The 22,591-nt window shown below is 31.6% G+C and overlaps 1 protein-coding gene across 1 annotated transcript; it reads right to left on the bottom strand.

The window, feature by feature from the left end:
- Positions 1-83: 83 nt before the first annotated feature.
- LOC132742940 (eukaryotic translation initiation factor 2-alpha kinase 1-like) lies at positions 84-20,925 on the bottom strand. Its single transcript, XM_060731433.1, has 10 exons — positions 20,813-20,925; positions 11,621-11,733; positions 9,675-9,860; positions 9,124-9,257; positions 7,722-7,795; positions 7,121-7,238; positions 6,240-6,320; positions 5,287-5,392; positions 4,255-4,880; positions 84-2,933 (listed from the first exon to the last, which is right to left on the bottom strand). The coding sequence occupies exons 2-10, from the start codon at positions 11,673-11,675 to the stop codon at positions 2,124-2,126; spliced, it is 2,190 nt and encodes a 729-aa protein (XP_060587416.1). The 5' UTR covers positions 11,676-11,733; positions 20,813-20,925; the 3' UTR covers positions 84-2,123.
- Between the last annotated feature and the right edge of the window lie 1,666 nt (positions 20,926-22,591).

The following is a 22,591-nucleotide window of genomic DNA, read 5'->3' as shown; positions in this document are numbered from 1 at the left end:
GTCAATATTGATACCATATACAAGTAGAACTAAATTTTTATATCTGGAGGTACATTGCTAAATAATAAAATTAATAACAACGCTTCTCAAAGTCCTCATTTTTACTTCAAACCAAAATTAAACAGTAAATAACAAAGATAAAAATACATTCATAAATTATTAAGAGAAAAAGTAGTATGAATTCAATGACCAATTAATGGGAATGAAAAATGGAAAACTATACATGTATATACAACCTTATATACATAGTAAGATGTTTGACAAGGTGAACACATCATTCTATACAATCATCCTTAAAAAATCTCAACAGAAAAATCTCAACAACTTCAAATAAAAGAAGACTCATGATTGCATCAAGTCCTTCTTCAGAATAAACATTACACTTGAGAACTGGCCAATATACAAATTTCAATTTGAGAGAAACAAAAAACAAACTTCTATTATTTTCAGTTCTGTCATGTAAAAAAAGCTTAATGGAGTCGCTTTAATAATAAAAATTTGCCAATTTATAATCTTTCACTAAAATTGTCCCATTGCATTATTTTTCCATGAACACATTAACTTAAACAGCACTATACAAAAGTTGCCAACATCATTTACATGATTTATGTGAGCTGCAACATTTGTTAAAAAAAATCACTTAAATTCTTAATATTTCACACAATAATTAATTGATCCATATAACAATTGATAACAAAATGTATAAACAGTTTATCTATTTTCATCATATATGGCCATTCAAAATGATATAATTTTATTGAGACTCTTTGGTTCTTTTGAGCTACACTGTCAGAAGGATTTCATAGAAAAAAATAATGAAAATGCAAATAAATGATACAACTATCACCATTTACATGTAAAAGAAAAATATCAGCACTTGTGAAAAAATATACATTAATTTTGATTGACATAAAATGCATGATATTTTATAAATAAAAAAAGTTTAGGAAATTTTGTTACAAAATGACATATAAGGACGATCACCCTAGATGTCTCACCTGAGAGCCATTGCTAGAAAAGATCACAATTATTAAATGAAGAAGTAGGCCATTGGGTTATATTGGGATCAGGCCTGTTTTGATTTATTAACCTTTTGCAGAGGTCCAGTAAACAATGTTACATGCAGGTATCTAAGGTCTAGGCTAGGAAGTTTCAAATTAGAAGATATAAATGTGTTTTCCTAGGTAAGTCTATGACAAAAAGTAAGGCAGGGCCAATTTGTACCAAAGGAGCTTGATTTATACAACTTATTTACAAGAGTACTATGCAATGCTACATGCAACACATCTATGCTATAGGCATTGTACATTTAGTTTTTAACAAAAGTGTTCCTATATAAATGTATAGAAAGACATTAAAAAAGATATAAGACAGACATCAGTCTATCATAAAAGCTCAGCTTTGAGTATATAATGCCCAGCTCTGAGCCAAAATAAATTGGAATTGATTTTTCAGCTGCCAAAAGTCAAGAAAATCTCCAAACCTATTTTGCCAATAGATTTTTGGAGAAAGATTATAACATCATAATAATGCATACTCAATAGTCAAACAATAATCATGGTCATAATAAATGATATAATTGTGTCTGTTTTTCGGTAAGACAATTTGAATCTCTATTTCCCAGTATTTCAATGGCAATATTTTGCTATGGCATATTCCCCTATGGCAGTAGCTCCCTTACACCAGATAAAGTGTAAATTTACACAAACTATTTCAGTGCTTACACCAGATAAAGAGTAAATTTACCAAAATATTTCAATGCTTACACCAGATAAAGTGCAAATTTACACAAAATATTTCAATGGTTATACCAGTACACCAGATAAAGTGTAAATTAACACAAAATATTTCAGTGCTTACACCAGATAAAGTGTAAATTTATATAAAATATTTCAATGCTTACACCAGATAAAGTGTAAATTTACATCAAATATTTCAGTGCTTACACCAGATAAAGTGCAAATTTACATGAAATAATTTTCATTCATTTTGTTAAACTAAAATTTCAGACATAAAAAATCTAATCAGCAATGCTTGAGCCTTGACCATGTAAAAAAAATGAAATCATCATCTATTCAGATCTCTGGTTTCAGCTTCAGTTCTTATGAATGTAAGTTACTATGTCAGACACTGGTGCCAGCAAGGAAACTATTATCATTAAGTTCAACCAGTAATTTAGCTATAGTACTGTCCTTCTCGGCTATCATTTTATCTTTCTCCACCAGCTGCTTCCTGAGACGATCAATTTCTATTCTCATATCATCAATCACTTGCTCCTTTGTCAAGAAAAGTTCGCCACTAAGCATAGATTTGGTAGATGGTCGGACTTCTGGGTTTTCACTGGTCATGAGTTCTATATATCTGGTCTGTACAGGCCAGTTTTGGAACACTTCATCTGGAATTATACCTTTCCTTAAGTCACTTAAACTCCTATACCTCTCCATCTCTGTCCCGTAACTTTGAAATAATTCAAACAATATTACCCCTAAACTATAAATATCACATTTTGTATTATAACCAGAACCTTTGAGCTGTTCCGGTGCAGCGTAAGTAGATGTGCCAACCCCAGATGTATGATCAGATAGAATACTTCCGGTGCGGACAAGTCGAGACGTCGCTAAATTGAGAGTACTGAAAGAAGTGTCATTGACTGGACTAGTTACAACGTCATCAGTTGCTAAACCAAAGTCCCCAACTTTCACATGAAGTCCTTCTTCTTGTAGGAATATATTTCTAGGTTTTAAGTCCCTATGGATAACACCTTGTGAGTGTATATATTCCACAGCTTTCAAAATTTGGCCAAATATTATCATGTTCCTCTCAGTATAAGGGATTAGGTCTTTCTGACCACGACATGTCTCATTTCTATTTTGCATCCATTCTTTCAATGTTAGGCTGCAAAGCTCCATTTGGATGTATAATGTCACTGTTTTCTGAAAATATAACAAACATTATTCAGGTTTTGAAAAATGCTAGATGTGTAAATAACTTAATCTTATGTATGACCAACAATTTAAAACATGTGAAATTTCAATCTCATTAAAATCATATCATCAATAAAGCTCTGTAACTCTTCACTACGAAGGATAGTGGAGCAACAGTTAAGTAATGTTTTAATGAAATTGGTGAAATTTGATAAGATGAAAATACTTGTAAATAGAGTGCTTTGAATAAAGTGAATTTTTAAAGAAAAAGATATGTACTTTAAGTGTGCTGTGGCATTAGAATAACGATAAGACTTAAGGTAATAATTAAGTCATTTGAACAATAAACCGTGCATTACTGTACTGCAATACAAGAAAAATTGATATCTTTTTTCATTCCAATATTAAGCAGTGAAATAACTCAATCAGGGCACTAGACACCTTTTGGGGACAGGTACCCATACCCTAAGGAAGGGGAATTTTGTGTTGTTTTAAGGCAAAATTCGAAATTTTATGTTATCATGTATTTAGTGTATTTTTAATCACGTTTACTCATTACACTATTAAATATTGTGTAATTAAGCACTCTAATACTTAGTTTCTTGAATAAGGAAATAGTGTGAAACCTGTTACTAACTCATGGATGCTTACCATTTTTGGGGAGGTTGAATTTTGCGTCGCACCAACACAGTATAGGTCATATGGCTACTTTCCAGCTTTACAAGTGCATGAAGACCTCATGTGCCCTTCTTTGCATTATTTCAGGCATGAAGGGACACCTGAGTAGAACCACCAACGTTCGAAAAATAAATAATTACACCAGTAGGAACAAAAATGATTAACAATCGAAACTAAACTTATATTTTCATTTAAACTATCTGGTCAAGAAATACAATAAAATCAAGTAGGTATTCTGTCTGACTGGGATCTTTATTTTCCACTCACAGTGACCCTTCTTGTATTTCCTTAATATTGTTTTTGTTTTTGGGTTTTACGTCACATCGTCACAATATAGGTCATATCACAACGTTCCAGCTTTACTGGTGGAGGTAGACCTCAGGTGCCCTTCCGTGCACTATTTCAGGCACAAACGGGCACCTGAGTAGAACCACCGACATTCCGTAAGCTAGCTGGATAGCTTCCTCACATGAAAAAATCCATAGTCCCTGTCGGGATTCAAACCCACAGCGGTGAGGGGCAAGTGGTTTAAAGTCAACAACCTTAACCACTCAGTCACGGATACTCCGGGAAATTGGTGTACATGTATTTCCTTGTAACATTGAGAATTTTTGTGTACATTCATGTTTATTTGTTATCTATACTGTATTACCTGCAGTGGAAACTCGGTCTCTACAAACTGGAACAGATTACTGCTGTCTTCTAACGGCAGGAGCAATTCTCCAGAGGCCACAGGATCACAGCTAATACTTCTTTTATAAACCCTCTGTGACTTTCTCCCATCTCCACGATTGTACATGCTGCCATCTATCTCATCTTGTTGCCTACCAGATTCTACAGTACTAGTGTCCAGAGTAAACTTTACCTTGGTCTGCGTTGTTTTCACATTTCCAAATTTTCCAGGTAACAATGACAAAGCACGAGATTCTACCGTAGCTGTTTCCTTCTTATAGGATGAAGTGTCAAGCTTGAAGTTGTTCCCGAAAAATGTATTATTTCCTTGGTATTCTAACATATCATTCAAACTTTTATTTTTATGAAATGTAAATGATTTAGGAGGAGAAGGGGGCATGTTCTGTGGGGAAGATGCCAGACTCGAGTTATTGGAAGCTATTTCCTTTATCTTTGGTCCAGAGCCGAACCTGTAGTCGTGGAAAGGCTGGAGAAAGTCTCGAGAGTAATCTCCGTCACAAGAATCTCTGAATATAACACCAGTATCATTCTCTGAGTCGGAATGATTGTCAGAGTCAGCTGATATATCGTGTAAACTTGAACCAGCTGTAATACAGAATTTATTTTTTTTTATATAAAAGTACACATGAAAATCTAGATAGGTTCACCATCATGTTACTGATTCGCAATGCTTAACATAAATTTTACAAATTTTTTACAAAATTATAAACTACACTGCATAAGAAAAGATGTAAAACATGTCACCAAACACTATAAATGACATTTTTTCTTGTATACTCTCATTCTATGTTGAAAAAAGTTGAAGTAAATTATTTTTGTTATCAAAATAGATACTTATTAGATCAATCTCAAGATTTATTTTTACATTTAGCTTTCATGAATGCGAGAATTTAAAACAAAAAACTTAGTCAGTTGTTTACCTTATATATGAGATGAGTTTATCAAGTTCAAGTTTTCATAAAGTGATAAATAAATAGGAATCATAGCTTACAGGATGGTTTTGGTAAAGGAGCTGTCCCATATTCTAACCAGGCAGCATTATATCCCACGATGTTAGTGTGTTGTAAACTTGCCAATGCTTTCACTTCACGCAGTACCTATATTGTAATTTAACAATAGACATTTGTATTCTCCTTTCTAAACATTTGTATTTGGGGACCTTTCTGTTGAAAATGTGTCAAAGCTAAATGGTATACACATGCATGGACAGTGCGTTAACTGGAGTGCAGGTATTAGTTACCCTCATTCCAGAGCATGCTCATTAATTTGCTTATTTTTTTCTTAAGTTTACTCAATGTGACAACAGAGAAAGGGATAGCGATAGAAATGTCATGTTCAGATGCTCGTTCTTTGGGTACTTTTTTCTGGGGTTTTATATTGTGATAATAGGGAATGTGTTTTTCTTTTTTTCTATGATACAAAAGAGAAAGAACATCAAAAGACTCGGCAATCTGGTTCGTACTCAGGGGCTACGCCACCTTGTACAAATCAGATAGCCTTGTGTTTAGATGCTCTTTCTATTATATATACTACCAGAAGTTATCGAATTAAATTTAGAAATTAATTTTGTCACTTAGTTCTGTCATTTAAAACCAATTAGATAACTGTCCCTAGAGAATGATCTTCAATATTGGAATCTCAATTCATGTTGTAATAACATGTTGTTATTTTTTAGTATATTCCTGCCAAAAGAACTATGTTTAGTAATTGTTGGTATAAATGGATTTCAGAATAGTTTAATGAACACTTCTGACAAAATTGCAGACCCATGAATGTACATGTATGTCCATGTAGTGTTTACATGCTAAATTATTATGCATCAAAATGTCTAGAAAAATCACAGAGATATAACACTGTTAAATTTCTTAGTTATACAAGTTGGTGTTATGGACATATATTAGGGAACACAGCAATATGTTTATAAGTAAATGAGAGCTGACTTACTCTGAACCAAACTTCAGGTTTTGAGTGTTTAAACTTCACCTTCTTTACAGCATACATCTTCCCATCCAGCTTATTTCTACTCTGTTATAATATATCACAATAGCTTAAATGGATGATTGTAAACTTACAAATATAAAGCAGACTTTTGTATTAATTGTTATAAGACTTGTTTAAGTGTTTAGTCTAAAGAAAGATAGGTTAAAATGGTTTAAATGACTATATATAAACAGTAAAATAATACAACCAAACTTTTATTGGGAGTTTACATTTCACAACATTTTTGACTAAAACAAATTTTTTATACATCAATATAATTTTATTCATCTATTTACTTGTACAATAACACAAAATTGAATATTCTTGAACATTTCTCCTAGCACACTAAGTATAGGTTAAAGTTTATTGCTGCGCAACCAATTTAATTTTGTAAATAATAATAAATTTTAACCGTCAATTTACTAGACTGAATAACAGTTTGCCAAATTACCAAAGTAAATGTGTTACAATGTATTTGAAATACTGCAATCATATTGGACAAAAATAATTTCAGACACTAATTTAAGTTAATGGATGAACAATGATTTAAATTTGATATTAACGGATCAATAATGGTTTAAATATTGATATATTAATAATTAAACACTGATTTAGACATTAACAGAGAGATAAACACTGATTTAGACATTAACAGAGAGATAAACACTGTTTTAGACATTAACAGAGAGATACACTGATTTAGACATTAACAGAGAGATAAACACTGATTTAGACATTAACAGAGAGATAAACACTGAGTTAGACATTAACAGAGATATAAACACTGATTTAGACATTAACAGAGAGATAAACACTGATTTAGACATTAACAGAGAGATAAACACCTTATAAACAGCTCCAAATCCTCCTTTACCAATCTTCTCCACCTCTACAAACTCTGTACAATACCTGGATGTCTGGTTAATGAGATCACAACTACTGCTGGATGGATGCCGGGGTATACTGAAAGACATTATCAAGATTGAGAATATATTTTGTGATAAATACATGTAATTACAATTTTCACAGTCAATTAGATTCATTTAAGACCTTCCATGACCCAATGTCACGTAATAATAATATGGGATATATTTACTTAAAGCTAATTCAGTTATGGCCCTTTCCTTTTGTTACTCCTTCTTTAACTCCCTTGTAAATATCGACTGCTCAAAATTTTGTCATTGAATTGAGACCGATTCATGAGTTGAAGTCCCGATGTGTCGAAGTTTCTACGCAAGTCCCTTCAACTTTCAAGATATTCAGCAAATAAATACAAATAAGTTTAAGCAACCTAAACTTTATCAATAAAAATATTTACAAAGGAATTTAAAATTTAACAATTAAGAAAATAATTTATAGTACTTTAAAGAATTTTAAAGAGTACAATAAGAGTAAATAAGAAGGTAATTGTATCTTCACAAATACATGTATACAATAGTAACTTACTTGTTTTGTAGAGCAGGAAGGTTTGTGTCACTGAAGCCATTTGGAGCAGGTAATAATAGTTTTCCTGTGAGACCCTGAAATTTAATGTCAAACTTACTGGGCAAACATATAACATTAGTATACTGGTGCTTTTATTTTTTCATTTAAAAACATATACACTATATTATATATATAGATAATGTCAACAAGAAAATTAATCTTGTCATTTTTGTGTTTTTCCCTCAGATGTTAAAATTATTGCCATCATAACACAGGAATTGCCTATATCTTGACTTCATGTAGTATAAAATGTTACACATGTCGTCACCTTAGTGCAGTAACAAGTAACCAGTGTTTTTTTTTCACCAAAATATACGGCGAAATTCGGCCCCATTGGCAGCCCGAATTTGCCTGCAAAGAATATAATTTTTTTTTGCAACTAACTGCCGAAAAATGTTTTTATTTTATGCCTGTTAAGAGTTACTGTTAAGCAAGGTTGTTTACAAATCTTTCTCTGGTAGGTAAAGGGAGCTACTCCTGGCGTCCCAACAAGTTTAACATGCGTCACATCGATATTATAGATCCGTATATTAAGAGAAAGATACGTATTTTAAACTTGTGTTGCAAGAGTTGCTCCCCTTTTCCACCGCAAAGAAAACAATATAAAATAAGTAAACAAATAAAATTCCCCCTCCTATTGCATTTTTCGCCCTCCAAAGGGCATCGACCCCCTTCCCCCAAAAGTGAAAAAAAACACTGAGTACCTCATAATAAATTTAAAAGGAGAGTAACAGGGTTAACTTTCATAAAATTTAATAGGAGAGTAACAGGATTAACTTTCATTAAATTTAATAGGAGAGTAACCTGTTACTGTACTGAGGTGACAATATGTATGTCAAAACCACATGAACAATGTGAACTATTTAATTCTCTTCTTAGATTTACATACTGTATTTGGAAGTATATTGTTCATGTTGCTTTGGCAATGTTATTTAAATAATAAATTCAGAAAGCATCATGTGAGCACTATTACAGGATCATATTATATTACCTTCTCAGATTTGTAAACATTGATTTTCCTATAAACATTTTTCAGTTCTATTTTATCTTACTAAAGAGCTGCAATAAGCATAATGTGAACAGTTTCAGGACTGCATTATCTTATCCTATAATAATTGTAAACAGCAGCCAGTTTCAATGTGTGACTGCCTGTATCATTTTAGTTTAAACATTATTTATTTCAGGTCAGCTATGAAGAAATTGTGTAGACTATTTAAACTTCTCTAGATTCTGCTTCCTAGAACTAACCAGTACTGATGTCACAAAGTTGTGACTGCAGTTGGGCTCAAACCCACCACCTTGGTTGAGAGACAGACATTTTAACCACCAGGCCACAGCTCTCCTTTCTTATATATTACCTTACCTTGTTAGATTTGTGTACAGCAGCCAGCAACATCCTATGTACACTATGTCTATACTGCTCTCTAAGACTACTCATTTCATCTAACATCAATAATGGTGATACAACATTCAACTTGGTCAACTGTTCACTGATTGCTGAAATTTTAGTAATTGACTCTATCATACTAGATATTATCACATCAACAATTTTTCAACTTTGCTAATAAAAGATGTTTTTTCAACTTTTTCCAGATACAACATGAATAGTAGCACAAGTTATCCTAAGTAAAACATGAACTTCATTGAGGCCAAAATGCATAAACACATAAAATTTGAAATCCTTGCATAGAGCAAGTGATGAACTTAAAATGTTAAATTCTGTAAAAGATAATAAGGAATGTTAAATTCTGTAAAAGATAATAAGGAAATATAAAGTGAAATTGAAAATCATTTTTCTTTTTCACAATCTTTAGCCCGGTAAGAAATTCTGAAGTTAATCTAGTAAAAAGCTTACACATACATGTTGTCATTTTTAAGTGGAACTATTATTCTTATGTTACCAAAAATACTTACAAATGAAAATATCTTGAGCTTGTTTTGTATCTCTGGCATACATGTGACATAACTGTTCTAGGATGGACACTAGCAACAGGTGATTGGGCACTGTCCTTGGTAGTACCTTTGATGATGGCACAGCTGGCACATGAGGCTGAGAACTCAAACTGTCACTTCTAGTCAAACATTCTGACAAGTCAGAGTCTACAAATGTAAAATAATATACAGAGTTATTTAATAACAAATTATATACTTGTACAACAAATAAGTTTAATACACTTTACAGTCACTTATTCTATGACCATCAGTCTATGATAAACATCCATCATGATCAATTTATAAACATGGTACACAGTAATGTTTATAACAATCTTGACAACTAGAAAAGAGAAGCTGTAAAACAGAGAGAAATTAAGAATCCCTAAAGAATGCACAAAATGACAAATTTGAAAATGTTGCAGGCTCGGTTTGATTGAGCCTGTTCATGTAAGGTAATGGAAAGTGCAATTTACAGTCCACACAATCTAGCACCGGCATAAGCAGATTTCAACATTAAGTCTTGGTAATGGTGAAATTTTGAATTTAGAAACATCAGCAGATGTTTTCATACGGTGGTTATCATGGAACCTTCAATATGACATTTTCGTGCCAATTTCCATGAAAAGCGGCATATAGTGCCCATGTAAAATAATGTGTAATGTGAGAGTCATTTGGTAATGTCAGCCAAAACCTGATGTTGCCATGTGACAAAATGGATTGTTACCCTCTGATGTTGCAAAAGGCTTTATAGTAAATAAATCATGTAAAATACATTTTGATACAATTTTATTGGAATCTGTAAGATGATCATCAGTAAACACTAGAGTATCATTAATGCCTTAATTATATCCTAACTAAATTAAAGCTGAAAATAAGTAACTGTGGGAAACGGACAAAAGCCCTCCCGTCAAAAAATGACAAGACGGACAAAAGCCCTCCCGTGAAAATGACAAGGTGGACAAAAGCCCTCCTGTGAAAACAACAGGGCGGACAAAAGCCCTCCAGTGAAATTAACAAGGCGGACAAAAGCCCTCCCGTAACAATAATAAATATGTATGTTGAATACCTGTGTTTTTTTCAATGCACTCAACATATTAAAATTGTTGCATATATTTATTGTTATTTTTAATTGGCCTAAGTATGTGTGTGAGCTTAGAACCACCTTTTACTCTAAACATACCTTCCTGAAATGTTTAAAGAGGTAACTTTTTACACGAATGTCGTTAAAATCAAAGTCACTTTTTTAAGTAATTCACTCATTACAAGGCACATTATAAATGTCTTTAACTTTTAAGTTAAATAATTTTAACTTCTTTTCATCATTTATTACTCTATTAATCTTAACTTCACATAGGAGTAAACCTTCATATCTACGTGAATAAATATGCACTTACATGTAGATTTTAGCACTAATTATTCAGATGCCTCTCAGGAATGTGCTCAAGCTCATACAAACACGGTTAATGCCAATGGAAAACAAAAATATTCATGATTACAATTTTAATATGTTGAGTGCATTGAAAAGAAAATATAAACTATTCAACGTACATATTATATGTATTTGCTGTGGGAGGGCTTTTGTCCGCCCTATTATTTTCACGGGAGGGCTTTTGTCCACCCTGTCATTTTTAAGAGAGGGCTTTTGTTTGCCTGTCATTTTCACGGGAGGGCTTTTGTCCGCCTTGTCATTTTTACGGGAGTGCTTTTGTCCGCCTTGTCACTTTCTGATGGGAGAGCTTTTGTCCGGGAGGGCTTTTGTCCTACACTCAGTAACTGTAAGTGCAAATCTCACACCTACCTCTGTCTGGAGAGAAAATGCCTTTAGAAATCTTCCTACAGTTTAGTTTTTATAGCCTTGTATCTTTAGTCTTATGGGCTTATTTCCCAGTATGGTGTAACAATTAACAAATGAAAAAGATTTATACCATCAAACATGTAGATTTTATCAGGCTTCTTCATTTTCCTTTTAAAGCTTGCCATACTCCAGGTTATCTTCCTTCCATATTACAGTATACTGTACACACAACACCATTCAAACCTGAATTGTGAAATGATAATGAGCAAAATCTGATTACTATCATTAGTATTTCACCATATACAGTTGACTCTAGGTAACTCGAAATCCATGGGACTGGGCATTTTACTTTGAGAGAAAAGGAATTCGAGTAACGTGGATATGCCACCATTACGTTGAAATTCGTATTTTTTATACATGTGCCTGATTGAATGTGCAAAGAAGTAGGTTTGTTTTTGTTGATAGCGGCAATGCTGCAATATTTAACCGTTGAATTGACAGTTAATTACTTTACTGTCACTTACAACTACAAATTATAAATGAATATAAATATATTATTCAAAATTTAATACATGTATATTAATAGTGAAATATAAACACAAACATTAGTAGCAATGACATAAATGCAAGTTTGTCAGAATTCTTCAGTGAAGCCTATGTTATTTATAAGCACTCATGACAATTCATTATAATGAAAGCACAATAACACATTTATTTCAACAATAATTTATCTAATATTTGAAGTGAATTGATCATCGGACAAAAACGAAAGTAGCAGCTATTGTGAAGTACATATTAATGTATGCAATTTGACAGAATATTAATTATACAAATGTCATTTACATTAATAACACACATCAATACCTAGTTATTTGACTAACCAGGGATTTTTTTTGGCTTATTTTATAGCCGTTATTCGGTCATATTCCCAATTAAAAATAGTATATTATTTTCCCAATCCACAGTAAAAAAAATCCCAATTGAAAGTTACAAAATAAAAATATTGAATAAAAATTCTAAAATCTTTGAAAGTTTAAGTGCTCATTCACTGTAATAGTGCTTAAATGTTTGTAGATGCCATCCTAGACAGTATTTGTTTGCATCCATTAAATAATTGTAAAATTTCAGTCATGCATTTTTTCCCAATTTTTAACAAAACACCGCTGAAATTCCCAATACCATGGGTATGGGTCATGTTCCCAAAATCCTTAAAAAAATCCCTGCTAACACCTGTCAGACTGGCACAAGTCAACTTTCTTATCTAATTTTGTTATCTAACTGTTAAAAACCAATTAAGTCCTGAAACCGCTTTAACGTCTTGTTAATAATACATGATGACCGGCAATTAAAATTACCATGAAATGTTTGAACCTCGAGTGACAACATCTCACCTTGAAGTCAAAGACCTTTGATCAGTCTGCTTTTTTCACACTTCGACTTATTTAGATGAAAAAATGTTGGACTTTAATTGACGGGACCAAATTTTCTTTTCGACTAAACAGAAGTCTCTGTAAATCAAAATTTGACCTAAGCGGAGTTAAAATGCAAAGATAAAGAAGGAAATTTGACGGGACTTTAGAAATTCTTCGACTAACGCAGAATTTTGAGTAAAGCGATTTTGACTTATTGAGAGTCAACTGTACATGCTTTTTACATTCAATTATAATCTCTTCTGGCAGTCATTTTGGAGGTCATTCCCAATATATTGTATGTGTTTAAGAAAATATAAAAATCTCTCATAATTCAATTATTCCTATGAAAACTGATAAAAATCTTTTTACATATTGGTGCTATAATAGTTATTTGCTTAAATGTATTCTTTTTTTTTTTTTTTTTTTTTTGACAATTCACCTAATATTGATTTATTCATAAGTTGTCAATTACATTATACAGAATATTGGCCCAAAAAATGGCTACCATTATAAGCCAGGTCAGTAAATATTGTAAAAATTGGGAACTATCTATAGACCATAAAGCAATTCCAGCTCAACACTATTGGCCTACATAGGAAAAAATGTTATTACAAAACTTTATATTCTTAGCTCTGGCGGCTTTCTCATGAACAGATTGGAACCATTTGAGCATTGTTTTAAACTTTCATTTTCCAAAGTATTAGACATAGGTGCTTGTGCTTGTTGGGTAATCGCAGCTTCTCATTGATACAAGTAATAAAACCACTGTAAAAAATAAACTAGAAAGGTTTTTGTCACAAAAACATATGTCTTCCAAAACTAAGGTATGGTCACTCATGTAAAGTTTCAATGAAATCCCACCAGTACCTTGACTTGTGAAATTACGACAAGATTTTTTCTTTTTTGGCTCTGTCTGCCATTTTATGCAGCGCTGCAGAACATGCTTGTGATGTGCACAACCAGGGATATCACTGATCACTCCTGTAAAGTTAGGTTGAAATCCTACCACTAGTTTGACCAGTGAAGGCCGGACAAGATTTTTTTAGCTCTGGTGGTCATTTTGTGCCACGTAGCAAAACATACTGGTGATGTGCACAACTAGGGATAAAAGGGATTATACTGATCACTCCTGTAAAGTTTGAATGAAATCCCACCAGTAGTTTGACCAGTGAAGGCCGGACAAGATTTTTCTATTTTTAGCTCTGTTGGTCATTTTGTGCAGCTTAGCAGAACATACTGGTGATGTGCACAACTAAAGATAAAAGGGATAATACTTATCACTCCTGTAAAGTTTGAATGAAATCCCACCAGTAGTTTGACCAGTGAAGGCCGGACAAGATTTTTCTATTTTTAGCTCTGTTGGTCATTTTGTGCAGCTTAGCAGAACATACTGGTGATGTGCACAACTAGGGATAAAAGGGATAATACTGATCACTCCTGTAAAGTTTGAATGAAATCCCACCAGTAGTTTGACCAGTGAAGGCCGGACAAGATTTTTCTATTTTTAGCTCTGTTGGTCATTTTGTGCAGCTTAGCAGAACATACTGGTGATGTGCACAACTAGGGATAAAAGGGATAATACTTATCACTCCTGTAAAGTTTGAATGAAATCCCACCAGTAGTTTGACCTGTGAAGGCCGGACAAGCTTAATGCTGACAGATGGACAGACGGACGGATAAGCCATTTAAATGGACTAAGTGGCCATTTCTTTTGTTATTTTCTTTTGTTTTATAGAGGGCCAGTGTTCGTATTTTTTCACTTGATATACCTTGGTCATTTACGTAGTTTATATCGAGACTGTCAATGGGTGTATTGCTCTTTTTAGCTTTGAAGAATAATTGTTGAGGTGTTCAGATTTAAATCGGAAGTGCAAGAAAATTGAAATACATGACACCTTTAAAACAAAAAAATGTAAAATTAAAAATGAAAGAATTTTTTTATTTTATCAGACTTCCCCATTCATAGGCTTTGCCTACTTTCATGTTACTTATATCTGGGACATCATTTGTCATTTTTGTCACAAAATTTAATCTAAAACAATTTTTATCAGTTTATGGCTCAATCATATTTTTTAAATAGATCTATCTTGTCTTGATCTGTTGATGTGTCAAGTAAAATTTTATTTATAAGTTGGATACATATAACAATAAACATAAGCTCTAATGAGCTTTCTGCACCATATTATATGAGAATGTCAGACGTTTCACTCCCAAGACATTTCACTATTGAGACGTTTCACTCCCAAGACGGTTCACACCTAGACGTTTCACTCTAATTTTGTCAATTGTATGGACGTTTCACTCCCATTTTTTAGATGTTTTTATTAAGAAAATTTGTTTTCATTATGAAGGGGAAATTCAATTTAATGATTCATTTTGTTGAATTTGAGAGTATTGATAAGAAGAATTTATGAATTTGAAGAATGATTATAAAAGTATAATTTTTCTGAAATATAACAAAATGTGTAAATAATTATGATCTATACAGTATAATAAATCAAGAAGGATAATAGAATAACAAAATGAAAATGTTCATGAACAACAAAGACACATTGTAAGTACCAGTTTGAATATTGAAACCACTACCAGTACAGTATTTAAATAATATCAATATATAAAATATAGTTTTAGTTTTTTTTTTGTAAATTTATTTATCAATGAAATGCAGAAAATGTGCATAAAATTAATTATTCTTTTCAATTATTTCTTCATCAATTTAATGAACAGAAGTAAGCCATTAAACAAACTTATGTAATTGTGGTGTTAACAGTAATCTCTTCACCTTTATTAGTTGTATAAACACTGAGACCATCAATTAACAGTTTGACATCACTATTAAATTAGTTGTATAAACATTGCACTTTAGCATCAACAGTTATTAATAAGCTGTTTCTTGGACCATTTAACTATTTTTAGACAATGTTCAGCCAATTAAAACCAAAGTCATGGAAACAGAAACTCCTCCATAAGTTTTGGTTATAAATTATAACAAAAATAAAACAAGAGCGATCAGTAATCACATGTGTCGCCTCATGATGGCCAATTTCATGTTGGGACAAAGTTTGTGACAGACGGACAGACAGACGGACAGTGCACAACTAGACTTGGTACTGATCATTCCTGTAAAGTTTGGATAAAATTGCACCAGTAGTTTATGAGGAGTAGTCCGGACAAGCTTTTGCGTATCTGGCAACACACAGAAAAAACACCTTTTTATCAAAGGGCCATAACTCGGCCAAAAATCATTCAACCGGAAAACCCGTGCAATATGCGCAAGGACTTGAGCTACAGATCAATCCTGTAAAGTTTCATTGAAATTGCTTTAGTGGTATAAGAGAAGTAGTCCGGACAAACTTTAAAAATAAAAATTATTAAAGGGCCATAACTCTGACAAAAATCATTGAACCGGAAAATGCTGATAATATGCACAACTTAACTTAGAACTGACCATTCCTGTAAAGTTTAGATGAAATTGCACCCGTAGTTTTTGAGGAGTCTAGACAAGCTTTTGTGAATCTGGAAACACACAAAAAGCCGATCTTTTTATTAAAGGACCATAACACGGCCAAAAATCATTCAACCGGAAAACCCTTGCAATATGCACCATAACTTAAGCTGATCTATCCTGTAAGTTTAATTGAAATTACATAAGTGGTATAAGAGAAGTAGTCCGGACAAACTTTAAAAATAAAAATTATTAAAGGGCCATAACCCTGACAAAATTCATTGAACCGGATAATGCTGACAATATGCACAACTAGACTCGGTACTGATCATTCCTGTAAAGTTTGGATGAAATTGCACCAGTAGTTTATGAGGAGTAGTCTGGACAAGTTTTGTGACGGACAGACGGACAGACAGACGGACGGACAGACGACGGAGAAGTGATCCCTATATGTCGCCACTACTCCGTAGAGGCGACACAATAATATTTAATCAGATAATCATATTAAATATATTATGTAAGATTATCTACAGAATTTTTTTTTACTTATTGATATAAAAAATATACTTGAATTATTATCATTAACATCTTTAGAGAACTGCTACTTTCATACAATTATATCCTATATCCGGTCATATATGATATCCTTCCCTAAATAAGAATAAATATCTGAAAAGATATCAGATCAAAGATCTCTCAAAGTCTAATCAAGTAAAAAATAAAATAATAAAACTTTAACAATAATGACATACCAAACTTTCATTTATTAGTAAAATTAAGGTCTATTGTAGTATATCAAAAGTATCAAAATAATTTTGGTATAAAATGGGAGTGAAATGTCTTCAAGACGTTTCACTCCCATTTGGGAGTGAAACGTCTTGGTGTGAACCGTATTGGTGTGAACCTTCTCAATAGTGAAACGTCTGTCTACCTTATATGATGAGATATTGTGGGGCAGCACGAAATACCCAAATATACCCAAATATTGCCTAAATATACAAAATTACACCTTAAAAATGTAAGTGTAGACAACAAATATCATATCTTGATTTAAAAATGCAAGTACATTCATAAAGAACCGGGTCTCCCTAATTACCGACAAGAACCGCCAGGAACCAACAAGAACCGACAAGAGCCTATATATTACAAATAAACAAGTACAGATGTGTTTTTATCATTGTTAAACATGCAGGGCATATATATTTTTCATATTTGAAAAGGTCTTTCTTGTATTTTTATAGAAAATTAAATATATGTGTACCGACAAGAAAAATTCGAGTGCAACGCGTACTGTTACTGTTACGTTGACATCGACAAGAAAGATTTGTTATTTTCAATATAATATAAATAATATAATCAGTTGCAAAAGTTGTGGTCAGAATATCTTATAAACATGTTTCAACCTTATTTGCAGTCATGAAATAATTTTTCATAACATTGCATGAATGTATATGCAACCGACAAGAAAAACCAGGGGTCATGCGTAATGAAGATTTACCGACAAGAAATTGAGAACGGGCTGTAGTGTAGAAAGAACATGTATACAATCTTTTTTGTAATTTAATTACTTTTAACACTTTAAACTTTCATATTTTAATGCTTATAAGAAAAAATACTTGTGTTTATTCCATTTAGTTTTAAAATATATTTAACAAATCGATTACCGACAAGAAAAAACCAGGGATCATGCGTAATGAAGATTTACCGACAAGAAATTGAGAACGAGCTGTCGTGTAGATGTAGAACATGTATATAATCTTTTTTGTAATTAAATAACTTTTAAGACTTTAAACGTTCATATTTAATGCATATAAGAAAAAAATATTTGTGTTTATTCCATTTTGTTTTAAAATAAATTGAACAAATCGATTACCGACAAGAAAAAACCAGGGATCATGTGTAATGAAGATTTACCGACAAGAAATTGAGAACGAGCTGTAGTGTCGATACATAGAACATGTTTATAATCTTTTTTGTAATTAGATAACTTTAAACTTTCATATTTTAATGCATATAAGAAAAAAATATTTGTGTTTATTCCATTTAGTTTTAAAATATATTTTAACAAACCGATTACCGACAAGAAAAAAAACAACAGGGATCATGCGTAATGAAGATTTACCGACAAGAAATTGAGAACGAGCTGTAGTGAAACAACATGTATATAATCTTTCTTTTGTACTTTTTTTTCAGTTTTTGAAGAAATTGATGATGACTTAATTCTCACCACTGAGAAGAAAAGACGGACATCGTGACGTACAAAGATGTGACGTTATGCATTATAACGCTTGTATTTGTTTAATGAAAAAACATTGAAACCTATTTCGACCCCTCCACAGGTCTCATTAGGTTTGTGGTTCATTTCTCCACTAGAAGTAAAGAAATAAACAGATATCCTACTATAGGTTTTAATATTTTATTATCAAAAACTTACGGGCAGAGGTTGCAGAAATTTTTAACTTTTTTTTGTGTATTATATATGTATTCATATGCTTTTTTGAGTAACTTTCGCGTCTCAAATTAAACATTCTCACATCACATGTGCAAAACCATTATTTTGTAATTATAATATATGTTAATGTCATGTGTCATTTATGTATTATATGTTGTATTTGTATATTTAATATGGTGATGAGCTTTTTATGCTTAAACCAAGTAATAAAGTTTTTGTGTTCTGTTCTGTTCAATGTAACGAATTATCTCTTTCTTTCACAGCTGTTCATTTCGAAATTGTTTTCGCACATTTTCACACCAAGCCTTTGCTATAACAAGCGCAATACAACGGCTTAAGTTTTCACCAGCTTTGATTAAATTAAAAATCGCTCAAAGCTAACTGAGTGAGAAACACACGCGCACAAGCTTTAATTGAGTAATATCAATCAATTTTGTTTGAGGCAATCTATTTTGAAAATTTGTACTTGAAAAAAAAAAAATTTTTGCCCTGAATATGTTATATGTATATATGCTAATAAAATAACTGAATTAATTTATGTTTTTGTCCATTATTTTATTTTATTTCTATATTCTTATTGCATGCTTTACGGTGTATTTGTGTAAAAATTGTAAATGGAAAAAAAATTAAAATAATTGGATAATTTAAATGGCAGGTATGTACAAACTTAAATATGAAATATATTTTGATAACAGTTATGAAATACTATTATTTTTAAACAACTTATAACTGATCACTTTCATTTCAAATATGTTATATCTTGCCTATTTACAGTACATAATGTCTCTTTAAAGAAAAACATGATCATGAAGCATGATACTATTTTCTTGTCGGTACTATAGGCATGAAAACATTTCTTGTCGGTAGACATGAACACATTTCTTGTCGGTACAGAAATAAGTTGCCTAAATGCAGGATATTTTGTAATCAATGACAACGAAAAGTTTTAAAATTATATTATTGAATATAGGCTAGACAATAAATTATTTTGAACACATTTAAAAACCTACGCAATAATGAAAATTTCTTGTCAGTATCCCGCGAATATTCTCATATCATCATTCATTAATGATGATATTCTTAATTGAATTAGAAAACATTTAACATAATAATTATTATTTATAAAAAACAACATAATCTTAATAAAAATAATTTATGATTTAACACTTATACACAAATTCTTAATGTAATATCAATGATACGAAAGATGGCCGAGTTCTTGACGGTGAGAAACTGAGACTGACTTCTTGTCGGTATAGATATTTGCCTTTAAACATGGTTCAGAACGAATTTATTATGTTTTTTATGTAAAAAATATTAGGAATTATTATTTTTAAATGATGAATAAGTGAAATTAATTCGTATTTTCCTATTTTTACTTCTTGTCGGTTCTTGTCGGTTCCTGACGGTTCTTGTCGGTAATTAGGGAGACCGTAAAGAACCTATATGGTACTAAGATAAGCAAATGTCACAACTTTATTTTCTTACAATATCGTAACTGTCCATTTCAACGGAATGAATGAAAATTATAGCAGGCTAAGTCATATTATATTTAATAAATATTTATTTATTTCTCATTATAATCTATATTTTATACAAACAAAAATAAATATTGCTATATTTGGATATATTTGGGTATTTCGTGCCGCCGGATATTGTGTCTTCTAAACAAAAATAATTTCAACAATACCTGCCTTTTTTAATTTCTATTTGGTCTGAATAATTGTATAGTAATTTACTCGTTGAAAAGTTAATTAACTTAACAATCTTTATCCTAATTATTAGTAATATGTTTTTATTAGAGGGCCGAGTTGAATCGTACCGAGTTGGTATAGGGACGAGTTGACCCTTACCACTTTATTCTGACTTTCACAATTTAGATTGCATCAGATTTTTTCATTCAAACTTTTTTTAAAAACCTGCTTAAGCTAACCACCATTAGACTAAATGTCTTGTTACAAGTAAGTTTCAAGATCTCTGAATGTTATATTTCCAGAAATTTCGATAGTTTACTTTTCATTTCCTTGGGCGCAGACATCTTACTTGATCGTAGACCACTAAATTGATGAAGGATGTGAAGGTTGATGCTACTAAATATTTTCCTTTCACAGAAGCTTAAAATGTTGGGTTCTGCAACGCATTAAAAAAATGGTACTGTATAATTGTCAATCCCAACACATAAGTATAAAAAAGATATTTAAACGTCTAGATTTGATGTCATTAAACAAAAATGTCCCAAAAACTTATCATAATTATAGTACATACAATCGTAACATTCCATTTATTCAGGACTTGGGATGGCTTCGAAAAATAATAACTTAAGTTTTTACAGTAATAACTTGAAAATTCGCTGACCTTATCACGATTCAGCGATTAACAACATATAAAACTGTGTTTAAAGATTAGATAAGGCGTTTATCATTTACATTTGATCTAATGAAACATAAATTCCTTAACAACATGAAAAATAATTCATTTAAAACAATACGTTGCTTATGAAGGTTGATTTAGGCCAGTAAAAGTACGGTTGCCGAGACAATTACATACCATTATCTTTATCATTATTATTATTATTATTATTAAAAATAATAATAACAATGATAATAATAAACAAAAAAATCATGTACGTACTGTACATGTATGTAACTATACTATTAAGCAGCAGCAGATCAAAATGTCCATGTTGGTATTCAGTAAAACTTGCACTGCAATAAAACAACAAATAAGAAACAACGTTTTCCTTTTTTAAAGAATTATAATAAAAATATGTTGGAATAATCCAATAGTTTTACTAAAATATAAAAAAATCATATAGTTTATTTGTATAATAGTAACACTATATTCATGATATAGTTATGTTTTACTGTGTCTTTATTCATATCAATACTTATGCATCAGTACGTGTCGCTAATTCTAATTATTTCTAAAATACCCAAATTGTATATTACAATAATAATCTATTTTTTCAAATCAACCTGAAATAAATTAAATGCAAGCATGACATGGACATTTTTTCAATCAAATAACGCTTGTTGATCTTGTATGTTGTCAGTAGGGCTGTAACACACTTATGTGAAATTTTAAATATGTATGTAATTATTCTTCTAAAACAATTTTCAAACATCCAAGAATATGTTATGTGTGTATTTCAACTGCTTTAAAGCATTGTATGGAATAATTAAATATGTGCATTCATTTCTTACTGAAACATTTAGCTTAGACTTTATAGAAAATAAATTTCTAATTATCCCCCTTTATTTACATAAAATGTAACATCTTTACAAATAACTTTTTGGAACTTACAATATTGATTTTTATGATATAAAACCATAAACAATTGAGTTACAGGATCTTTAAAAGCCCATGATAACTTAATAACAACATATTTACAAGATAACGAATAATGCATATGTAAACGGTTCTTCTCCAAATCCCTCCATTGCACATGACAGGTCAAGGTTAAGTCATCTCAAGTACCAGAGATGATTGGTTGACCTGTCGTGACTAACCCTGGAGATTGGCGTTAACAAGGATTGTTTTGTTATCGTTTGCCGGAAAGCTGATGCCTTGGCAGTATTGTCGACTCCTTCACCACCATCGAACGGAGTACAGGCTCCAGGAAGATTCGGCATGAAAAGACGTCCCCTATGCGACTGCAACAGTAGACCGGCAAATACGCTATAATCTCGGACATTTGGTTATTCCGGCGCAGAGTTATATAAGACAAACTTTTAAACTATATGTTAAGCGTACAAACATTATCACAATATAATTATGACTTTACAGGAGAAA

The sequence above is a fragment of the Ruditapes philippinarum genome, unplaced genomic scaffold (genome assembly GCF_026571515.1).
Source record: "Ruditapes philippinarum isolate M1 unplaced genomic scaffold, ASM2657151v2 ctg10996_1_1_1_1, whole genome shotgun sequence".
Taxonomy (NCBI): Eukaryota; Metazoa; Mollusca; class Bivalvia; order Venerida; family Veneridae; genus Ruditapes; species Ruditapes philippinarum.
This window is presented reverse-complemented; position numbering and strand designations above follow the sequence as displayed.

Excerpts from the sequence above, each read along its gene's own strand:
- LOC132742940 (XM_060731433.1), bottom strand. The coding sequence starts at position 11,675 with ATGGCAAGCTTTAAAAGGAAAATGAAGAAGCCTGATAAAATCTACATG. Across the intron at positions 7,796-9,123 it reads CTGTACACAAATCTAACAAG|GGTCTCACAGGAAAACTATT; the intron begins GTAAGGTAATAT and ends ATTAAATTTCAG. Across the intron at positions 4,881-5,286 it reads TCCTTTACCAAAACCATCCT|CTGGTTCAAGTTTACACGAT; the intron begins GTAAGCTATGAT and ends TCTGTATTACAG.